The 11,431-nt window shown below is 32.2% G+C and overlaps 1 protein-coding gene across 4 annotated transcripts in view; it reads left to right on the top strand.

Annotated features, from left to right (window-relative positions):
* Positions 1-9,560, top strand: part of LOC106062736 (TBC1 domain family member 2B-like) — a 41,034-nt gene extending 31,474 nt beyond the window's left edge. For all 4 annotated transcript variants that reach the window (XM_056029342.1, XM_056029343.1, XM_056029345.1 and 1 more), the window contains 9 exons: positions 69-183; positions 3,852-4,000; positions 4,169-4,277; positions 4,421-4,552; positions 4,672-4,809; positions 5,109-5,285; positions 5,602-5,736; positions 5,998-6,075; positions 6,402-9,560. In XM_056029342.1, coding sequence (XP_055885317.1) covers positions 69-183; positions 3,852-4,000; positions 4,169-4,277; positions 4,421-4,552; positions 4,672-4,809; positions 5,109-5,285; positions 5,602-5,736; positions 5,998-6,075; positions 6,402-6,515 — 1,147 coding nt within the window. In that variant the 3' untranslated portion in view covers positions 6,516-9,560. The remainder of the gene's footprint in view (positions 1-68; positions 184-3,851; positions 4,001-4,168; positions 4,278-4,420; positions 4,553-4,671; positions 4,810-5,108; positions 5,286-5,601; positions 5,737-5,997; positions 6,076-6,401) is intronic.
* The last annotated feature ends 1,871 nt before the right edge of the window (positions 9,561-11,431 follow it).

Genomic DNA, 11,431 nt, shown 5'->3' on the forward strand with positions numbered 1-11,431 from the left:
TCAGCTATAGTGTTGTAATAGAGAAGAAGAGAATGTCTTTGATTATACAAATTACATTTCTGTTTCAGCAAAGAATATGATCAGTATGGTTTCCTAAAGTTTGACCTTCAAGACAGTGATGTGCTTCTCTCTCGGGCCAATATTTTATCAAGGCAATCTCTAGAAATGGAATACCAAATTAGGGTAAAAAGTGTTTTTTTGGCAGTCCCTTTAACTAGTTCTTTGCTGTCTGTCCATATGTCTACCTGTCACATTTAGATCTCAAAAACTAAAAGCACTATCAAAATTCCAATTCATCAGTGCTGTATCCTTGTCAAAACAGCATCTGTTTTTGTTCTACTGAATGGAACATCTTAAAAATTAAGTCTGCAAATGTTTTTTTACATACATTATTACATGTACACCATTTTAGAACAAGATTAAAAAGTTTGATTTAAAACATTTTAGTGGCTTTCATAGTTTTTCAGTAAGCATTTTTTCTTCTGTAACACACATATATATATAGATAGATATATATATGAGGGGTGCACCAGATAGTACTTTTTGATCCGGCCAAATAGTAAAAACTGATATTCGGCCGGAGCCGAATACCTAAGTGTCTTGTAAATAGCTTGTGTTGCTTAACATTTTACGAAACTGTTAAATAACATACCTATATTGGTTAGTATTAATTTTTTTTCTTTTATATACCTTATTGTTTTAAACTCTGTTACTGATTGATTTATTCAAGCTTGACAGTATTTATAAACAGATAGGCCTATGACAAATTAATCTGTGTAGCATGAGCGTGTCTGTGTGTATGTACTAGGCCACCAACTATAAAGGCTGTGTGTGGGAGGGTCAATGTAAAATATGTTAGTATATATTTAACTAGTTATTAATGTAAATCTGTCATAAGTAAAGTGCAATCTGGCTTGTATGTGTTCATGAATTTCAGACCAACAACTGGTCATCAGACTTGTAATTTAAAGTCCAAAGACCACTTCTGGTTCTGGCTTCAAGGGCTTAATATTGATAGTAGCTGTTAGTTAATAGTTGGAATCTGAAGCGTAGTAGGTGAATTATTTATTGTTTTAGATAAATCCTTTAGTAGCAAACAATATTTTATTAACAGTGGGAACATCAATTATACCTATTGTTTGTAAAATGTTTTGTAAAATGTTTTACATGTTTCGGATGTTCCTTCAGAGTTGAAGATAGTTTACTTCCTAGTCCAAACCTCCCGCAGGACGACGGGGGATGGGAGCGGGCAGGGTTTGAACCCTGGACCATCGATAAATCTGAACGACAGTCCAGCGCGCAAACCGCACGACCAGGCAGCCATCCTATATTTATAGCTTGAACCTTACATGTTGCAAAGCATAGATTTAATTGTAGTCTGTAGGCCTATTATTGATATCTATGTTTAGACCTACAATTGTATAAAACTAAGAGCATTAGGAAAACCAACTATAGAAGAAAAACTCATCCTTAACCTCCCTATCAAAGAAAAACATAAATAGACTTTGTGTTCGACTGATTTCAACAACCTGGTCAGATAGACATAGCGAGCCTACACATGTAGTCCTAGTGTAGTGTGTGTAGTTGATTGTGTTGACCATCACTCTTTTTTTTTTCCTTGGGCATACGCAATAGTGTTGAGTGGTCAAACAAAAAAGATAACACATTGGCATGGTCAGTCAAGCATATAGATAAATTATACCCGTACACTAGTTGCAGAGGTCAATTTTTTTTTTTAACACTCCAGCATATTTTTTCTTTGTTTGCTAGATCTAATGCGGTACTATTGTTAAATTTCTTTTATGCGATTTTAAATTTTACTGTAAGGTTTTCAGTTATTTATTAAGTCAAAAGAATTAAACAATGAAATTAGCTTTCTTTCTAAAGGTTTTAATACAAGGCAAAAAATATGCACACACAAACATGCACATCTTTGTTTTATTTTATTGTGCAAAGAATGTATGTAAGAAACATTAAATGCAAAGAACGTATGTAAGAAACATCTTCCTTAATTATTACTGATTTTATTTGTGGTTTTGGTAACTGTTACAAAAGTGCACAATAGTAAGCCTATGGGTGTCAGGTGTGTAAAAAGTCATCCTGGCCTGATACAGTGACTAAGTATGCATCTTAAGTAAAAAAAAAATAGGAATAACGAGGAGTTTCTTGACTGACACAAATTATTAAGAATATCGTTATCAAATCAAGACACTTAACTGCAGGAGTAATATTCAAGTTAACATGTTAGAAAAAGTAATTTAACTGTAACATTTATTTACAGTGTAGTATGCTTTGTTAGCACATTGTGTTTTTTCATTCTGGCTTAAAAATGGTCAAAGTCTTATCAATAGATTGGGTGTCAAGGACCAAATAAATAAAATAAAGAGTATGGGGTGTTTAGCTCTCCATTTAAAGATAGGCCTGGTCGTGTCTTCTACAAAATAATTAGTTACTGGCTTACTGGGCTATGAAATCTCGTGGTTTGTGTTCTGTATAGCTAAAGGTCACTCGTTTAGGTGTGTGATCTTTAGTCCAGCTTACTAATTGAGATTTATATCCAAGTAACTCGGCACACATGAAAAGGTGTGGCCTCTAGTCCAGCCATGTGATAAGATTTTTCTCCAAATAAGCAGTCCAGTTACCCCTGTAGATGTGTGGCTCAAAGTCCAGTCCCCTAATTAAGATTTACTACTAAGTAAACAAACCTAGTTCCCTCGTGTGACCTCTAGAGAGTGCTTATGTCCATCGTATCTGACTTGGGGTCACCTGTCAATCAATGAACTCAATGTGATGGACTAAACAAATAAAAGGGGGAGGGAGTTGTTCATCTGGAAATATACCTTGTTACATTAGAGGTGTGGCTCTTGTAGTCCAGCCCCCTAATAAAGATTTACTACCAAGTAAATAAACTTAGTTCCCCCGAAAGGTGTGACCTCTAGAGAGTGTTGATACGCTGACATTAAACCTAAGTCCATCGTATTTAACTTGTGGTCACCTGTCTATCAATAAACTTAATGTGGTGGATTAAACCTATAAAAAAAGGGTGGGAGTTGTTCAACTCTACCTCTGGAGATATACCCGCACAGCTAGACAGACGTCTGGTTAGCATGACGCAGTCAAGGAATATAACATTTTAACATGTTAACTAACCTACTCAAAGGTCAAGACAAATTGAAAAAATGTGCCAGCCAATGCTGCTCTGTATGTAAAGCACATTTATGATGTAAAGTTTCATTTCTATTTAAATTAACACGCCTTGTCTTTATAATAAACGATGTTTGGTGCATATTCATAAAGGCTCTATTTTTAAGCTAATTATTTTGTTTTAATATAAACATTAATACATATTCTACAACAGACATTAATGGAACCAGGTCCACTTTATGCCTATTAAATAGGTATACTTTTTACTATTGGGCCAACTATCTGATAGTGATATTCGACCAGAGCTGAATATCGCCGAATAGTGAAAAAATGCTGAATATTCAGCAGAAGCTGGAGCCAAAGTGACTATCCGGTGCACCCCTAATATATATATATTCTTAGTGCAATATTTTTTTCTTGGGACTTGTTAAATATGTGAAACAGCTGATCATCCAAAAGGTGCTTTATTTTTTAAACAAAATATATATGCATATTTTCTGTAAGACATTAGTTTTTGGTTTTGTTTGGTCACATTCTCCTAGTTTGTTAATATCAAAGCACTTTGCCAGTGTCATTTCAATCATTAATTTTTGTTTTCAATATTTAGAATTTAGTTCACAATTTTGCTTAACAGGAATCAAACTTATTTATTTTTTAGATTTTGTTTACATTACAGTGTTAAAAATTATATATTTTTTTGTCCTTAGGATGCTGATGAAGAAACTTCTAAAAAGATAAAGTGGGAAAACTTTATGGTGGGTCAGTCAATTGCCAAACCATTAGTTCGCTCACCAGATTTAAAGTTACTTATCAGGCTCGGCATTCCTCATGAATATAGAGAGAAGATATGGAAAGGGTATGAGATTCTATCTGTTTGAAACTTACATCATTTACTTAATTTTGTAGCTACTGATGTCTGAAAAATGTTGCTAGACTAGTTCAATGACCCTTCATAGCTAGCTACTAAACATTAAAATGGAATAGGATGTTTATTTAGTTTTTAACCTATTGATTGCATTCACAGTTGTATTGATTTCTATGTAAAGTCAACTAGAGACAAACTTGGAGCTAAATATTACAAAGAATTATCAGAAAGAGCAAACAATAACAAATCCAATCCAGCCATTAAACAGGTTTGTTTTTTTTCAAGTTATACATTCTTTTTTTTTTTTTTTTTTAAATGATTCTCTCCTATAAGTATATCATTTTAAAAATAAATATTTATTTTGCTTTCATCTTATATTTATCTATATTGAGTAATTATTTTATTTACCAGATTCAGCTTGATCTTTTACGGACACTGCCTGACAATCGTTATTTTGATAAAATTGACTCTCCTGGCATCTCAAAGTTAAGAAGGGTTTTGTTATGTTACAGTGTACACAATCCTCTTATTGGATATTGCCAGGTATTTTATTTTCTTGTACTCTACAGGGGTTTTGTTCTTTAAATGTAATCACCATATCATTTTCCTTGTTATTATAAACATTTTATTTTATGGCTTGCTTTTCTCCACAACTAACTCAGGGAATAAATCGTATTGCTGCCATTGCCTTGTTATTTTTGAGGGAAGAAGATGCCTTCTGGTGTCTGGTTGCCATCATTGAACATTTAATGCCTGCTGATTACTACACTACTACATTAGCAGCTGCTCAGGCAGACCAGGTGAGCTAACTTTGGTCTGGTCCAACATTTTTAAATGGATCCGGAAGTTAACAGTTCTAATCAGAATCAAAATTACAACAGTTATAATCACAGCATTGCATAACCCTAGTCAATGAAATTAGTTTGGCCTAAGATAATTTCAAAATAAAAAAAACTTGGTCCTGATTGATTGCATCTTATCATATAATTTAGAGACATTCATTTAAAAAAAAAGATATTTCTTAAACATATTCAGTTTTGTTTCAAAGTATTTGTTGAGTTATTCACTCGCAATATTTTGCTCTTTTGTTTTCTTGTAGAGAGTACTAAAAGACCTGGTGAAAGAGAAATGCGCTGCACTGAACACACACTTGGAGGAAAAAGATGTGGACCTTTCCCTCTTCACCTTTAACTGGTTTCTGACAGTCTTCATTGACGGCATCCGTCCTGAGCTCTTTCTGCGTATCTGGGATGTCTTCCTATACGAGGGCAGCAAGGTTATCTAACAAATTTTTTTTTTCCAAGAATAAATATTATTGAATAGATTTAAAATGCAATGCAAATTTTAACTATGTTTAAAAAGTGAAAGTAGGGGTAAATAAAGCGGGACAAATATGAAGTAATTTTAAAAAATCAGACAAAAATTTCAAAAAAGATTATTTTGTTATACATATTTATAAAATGTTTCATCATACATTATTCTAGATTTAAATGGATTAATTTGAAAATTAAAATGAATTGTTTTACTCATTTTATTTTTATTTATTTAGGCTCGAGTGTATTTTGTAACTTTTATTGTTTTATATTCAACAGATAATGTTCCGTTATGCATTGGCATTTTTAAAATATGCCGAAGATGACATTTTGAAACAGCCTAACAGCTTAGCAACCAATCGTTATATGAGAACACTAGGGGAGAGTATCACAGATGTGAAAAGAATTTATCAGGTAAAATATGTAGGTCATTGCTGTGTATGTGTAGCCACTTGTCATGTAGCCACTTGTCATACTGCTCTTTTCCTTAATCTTAGGATGTGATACAATGTCTTATGTTTCCTGTCTTATATCTCCTGTCTTGTTTTTCCTGTCTTCTGTCTTGTCTTCTGTCTCCTGTCTTTTTTTTTTCCTGCCTTATGTCTCCTGTCTTATTTCTCCTTCTAAAATTATGCCATTTTTGTAAAAAAAAAATTATCTTCATTTTATCCAAAGATTGCCTTTCATGAATTAAACCCATTCCCCATGCGTGCCATCTCAAACAAAAGACAGTACCATTTACAACAAGTGAAGGTAAGATTCAATTACATCAAAATCAAACGGATGTTAAAATCTCCAATTTTTATAATTATGCACTAATAGTTAAAAAAAGTTATTTTTCTATAAATAAATACAATTTTCTGTGAAAGTGCTATAATAGAAAATTTGCACATGAAAAAGAATCAATTTTTAAAAAAATATTTATAAAGATAGAAAATTTGTTCAAGAATAAATTGTAAAAGAGAATCTAAAACCTATTTTAAAAGCTTAGAAACAGTTTCCTCAATACTTAATGAGCTACAATCTTATCACTTGCTTCCTTCTGAAACATTTCCTGTATCTTGTTGTTTCCTCTCTAGATTGAATTAGAGGAGCTTGAAAAAGTGAGAAAAGACATGAGATCGGCTCATGCTGGAGATGAAGAATGTAGCCAGAACAAACAAGGTTATTTTAGTGAGGATGACCAAGAATGAGAACAGGAAGAATGTTGCCAGAACAAGCAAAGCTTTTTTTAGTGAGGCTGACCATGAATGAGAATAAAACAGAATGTCTATAATTTATTTATTACGTTAAAAAAAATTTTTTTTTGAATGGCTGATTTTTTTTAAAAAGATTGTGTGATGTTAACAGAGTAATTAATGCCAACATTTTTTATTTGTTTTTATACTTTACAGTTTATGTTACAAATATGTTTTTTTGAAGAATACCCAGAATTCCTTTATTTTTTATTTATTTTCTTCCCCCTATACAAATAAAATGAATGCCTTACAAATTAAGTTTAAAACTGTGACAAGTATTATATTTTTTTCAGTGTCAACTGTGATAGAAGTTTAAATATTGCTCATTGTATAATTCATGCATATCTATGCTCCTCATTGTACATCTGACATTTTATTCATAAAGATGAAGAAATCAAACAGTCTTCAAAAAGTCTAATTTATTTTGTGTAAATATGATATTGCCAGCTTAATTCCAAGAGTTTCAAAATGTCCATAAAACATCTTCCTGTAGACTTAACTTGAATATAAAATGGCGTTCTACAGTTTACTGCTCAATTAACTACTTAACATATAACATTATTTCCATTTTCTTCATCAAACCTCTTTTTAAGGCTTTAGGCAGAAGGAAATGAGAAGTAAGCTTTTGATCTTGAGAAAGAAAGAAATTTTTAAAAATGTTGTTGAATGGTCTTTTGAAATAGAAACTGTAGGGAACAGCCAATTGTTTTGGTTATGTTTTTCTGTTAAACTATATGTTATTAGAATCCCTTCATTTAAAAAATATAATTGTATGGAAAAAGTTGTGTTTAACTGTTTTATATTCATCAATGTTGAGGTATCTATACCATATTCTAGTGATTAGTTAGCATTACTTTTCACTGAATACCTTTTTAAACTAGGACATTTTAATACATTTTTAAATCTAATGATATATGTTGTAAGTTAAAATACATTTGTGAAAAAAATGCATTTGCTTTGTTAATCAATTTTTGTTTCCTTTTTCTCAAAATCACACATTTTTCACCTTGATACATAATATTTAATAATACAAAATTTGGTAGTTTTGTTAAAAATAGATGTTGTTATGAAGGCTTATGTATTTATATTTTAGTACACAAATGTGCATTATTGTAATAGCAGTAAAAATCAAAATAGGTCATTTTTTTTTTTTTTAGTTCTACTTTTAGTTATTTCAGAATGATTCTGTGTTTAGATTTCTTAAAAGGTTATAAAAAAATGTCCAGATTTAATTAAAGTGTACTCTTAAAACAATACTTTGATTATGAAACAAGTTATTTGATTTTACAAAATGTATTTTTTTTTTGTGGTAATTTCTCAGCATAGAATCATAAATGTTGAAGCCAATTAAAAGAAAATAACTATGTACTAACAACATAAGTATGACTTTTATAGTATGATATAAAAACAAGTTTGAGTTTTTGAATAAAAACTAATTGTCATATAAGTACTGTGCATCAATTTTTTTGCCTTTTTTTTTTTATAAAGACTCTAGAGAACACATTTGAAGTTCAACTGATACAAAATCATTAGTACATTTGAAGTTCAACTGATTCAGTCACACATTTTTTGTTTTAGTTTCTACAATAATAGTCCACTATTTCATATTCAACTTTCATGGTTTGTTCAATAAATCCCTTTTCCTGATTGTTTCTGCATTTAAATGAGGTTATGTATCAAATTTAACCAAAGGAACTCCTTTGCAAAATAACACTTAGGAATAGACCCAAGGTTTGTGCTCATTATAATTGTGTTTGACATGACAAGATTTAATTATAAAAACAAGTGATATATTTGTTTTCTAAACCATGAACCTGCTGTTAATTGTTTAGAATTTTTTAAAACAATGCCTTATTCTATTCTATTTCTAAGATTTCTAAAATTGTTAACTTGTTATCTTCAATTTAGTTTTTCTTGAACACTAACAGAATGTTCATCTTTTGTGTATATTTTGTAAATGTGTTTTTTTGTTTATAATGGAACATTGTTGCTCATTGAATTTTCCATCAAGATGTTTTTTTGTTTATACAATTTTATTTGTGTTTTAATTTAGGTTTTCAACAGTATTTCCAAAAGATATTTTGAATATTTCTTTGTGCACAAGAGGCAGTGGTCAATAAATACTTTGCTCTTTGTCCACATTCTTGCATAATACATTTTTTTTTCTTGTTTGTATATATTTTTCATTCAAATTACATAACACCTTTTCTTAAACAACATCCATGCCTGGTTAAAGTTTGATTTTGTATGATTGTTTAGATTAAACGTAGAAAGATAATTGATGCCTAAAGGCCAAGTGTAAATATTTGAAATGTTTAGGATCACTTAGTTATATTGGTCTTTTATATTGTTGTTTTTTTTTACTTATCTATAAAACAAAATTATTTTGAGTCGTTGCAGAATATCAATTTTAAGCTGCTAATAGCGGTGTGCTATGCTATGATAGGGATCTTTTATTTCAACATTGATTAATAAATGGTTGCAGGTAATAAATACATCATTAATACTAAAGATACTATTGCCACATTAAATTACTATTACTATTGCTTAAAGGATTTTTTTCCTGTAGACCAGCATTTCCCAAACATTTTCCATAACGGAACACTTTGCACATTCTGAGTATTTAGTGAAACCTTTTGCTTATTTTTTTTTTTAGAAAGATTAATTCATTCACCTTGTGCCCTACTAGTTAACTATTTCAGTAATTTTTGAAACACCTATTCAGTACTCATGGAACACTAGGATTCCGTGGAACACAGTTTGGGACAGCTGTAGAGACTTAAAAAAACAGGAAATAATTTTAGCTCTATTTAAACTGAACAAAATTGTTTTGAGCTCTTTAGACACTGAAGAATTCTGCTTGACATTGACAGTTAGACATGTACATGATGTTGATATATAAGTATGTTCAATTGTTCTACCTACTGGTATTTTCAAAAGTAGGATTGGATTTCTCAACATTTTGTTTTGTATAAATAATAAAGAGTGCAATCTACAAAACTATGAATTTGTGTATTATATTATACAGTATGGATATATGTTGGAATTATAACAATATAGGGTAGTTATAGAATATAATATATATTAACACGTGTTAGTTATATGAATTATATTTATTAGCCACGTGATTCTCTATCTCTTCTATACAAATTACATAATACACAAAGGCTATCACGTGACAGTTTTTTTTCGTTGTCTTTTCAATATTATCACGTGGCTAAATGTTGTTTGTTTACGATTGGTGAATGAGGTCCAGAGTTGTATGCCCCATATGAAGATGCATATCACGATGTTGCAATCTAATAGAAGGCCTGCACACTGACCTGCAGCGTCGCAATCTGTAGGCAGTGGAGACCAATAGCTCGTTGCCACGTCACAGGTCTGCACAACATGGCAAAGAGCTATTGGTCTTCATTGCTCACAGGACGCCACGTCGCAAGTCAGTGTTGAGATCAACTCCATCTTTAAAAAAAAAAAAAAAAAGAACTATTGTCTATCTTGACAAACAAATCAATCAGCCTGATTGATCTACCTCCTCAATACAATCGTCTTCCAAAAAGCTTGAAAAACATGGACGTCATCCATGAATGTTGAAACGTGACTAGACATCTAAATGCCGATCGCTGAAAATAATCCCAGTAGCCTAAAAACATACAGAAGTTACAGAGAAGAACATCGTATGAGATTCGCGGGACATTTAGTCAAGACGAAACACACTGACCAAAGACCGCCATTACATGGAAGTCGAAAAGAGGAGAGCGAAACCAAGGTCGTATAACATGGCGTCGCACCTTCATAGATCGAAAATTCGCACCAGTTAGGTAGAGGCTGTGTAAGTCGCCTATGAACGGTTTCTGTGGATAGAGCTTGCAGCCGTATGCGCCGAAAGGCGCTGGAGGATCTATAATCAAAACCCATGCAGCTGTGGAAGGTTAAACGCCCATAGTAACCCTACTTTAGATAAGATGAACTGCGCAATGGTAGGCCTACTGGTAGCCATCTTCTCTCTCTCCTATCTATCTATATATATAGGCCTATATATATATATATATATATATATATATATATATATATATATATATATATATATAGTGCTATACAGTGCTTTTTTGTAAATAAAAAAATGTAAAGGTGCCGATACTCAGTGATGGATGTCTAACTTTTAACTAATAATAAATTAATAATAAACGTTAAAATACAATAAAATAATAATTTCCCCCCACATTGATATATACACACACACATGATATAGGCCTATATATGATTGCGCCCTGATAGCTCATAATGAACATGATCTCCAGAACGCGGTCAACGAATTTGCATACGCTGCCTCCTCTTTCGGTTTATAAATAAACCTCGGGAAAACAGAAGTCATGTTCCCGACGTCACCCAATAAAACCTACTCAGCCCCAGAGATTATCGTAAATGGACAGCCCCTTAACGTGGTAACGTAGACCACTTAAAATATATAGGAAGTATATAGTATCAAATGACGCCTCTCTTTCAATGGAAATTGATAACCGTCTTGCCGGGGCAAGTAGTGCTTTTGGACACCTTCAGGCGAGAGTTTGGCGGAATAAATCGCTCCGCCTGCCTACAAAATCAATGTCTACCAAGCGGTGGTTCTCTCAACCCTTCTATATGGATCTGAGACTGTGAGACATGGGTGTTATACAGAAAGCAAATAAGACTACTTGAGTGCTTTCACCAAAGATATTTGCGTTCCATCATGGACATACGGCGGCAAGACCGCACTACAAATGCCCTTGCGAACGCTATGGTATGTACAGTATAGACTAAAAGAGGGACTTCTAATGGTCCGACAGTTACGCTTGACGGGGAACGTATCCCGTATGGGGGACGAATGTATG

This window comes from Biomphalaria glabrata, chromosome 5, assembly GCF_947242115.1.
Source record: "Biomphalaria glabrata chromosome 5, xgBioGlab47.1, whole genome shotgun sequence".
Classification (NCBI taxonomy): Eukaryota; Metazoa; Mollusca; class Gastropoda; family Planorbidae; genus Biomphalaria; species Biomphalaria glabrata.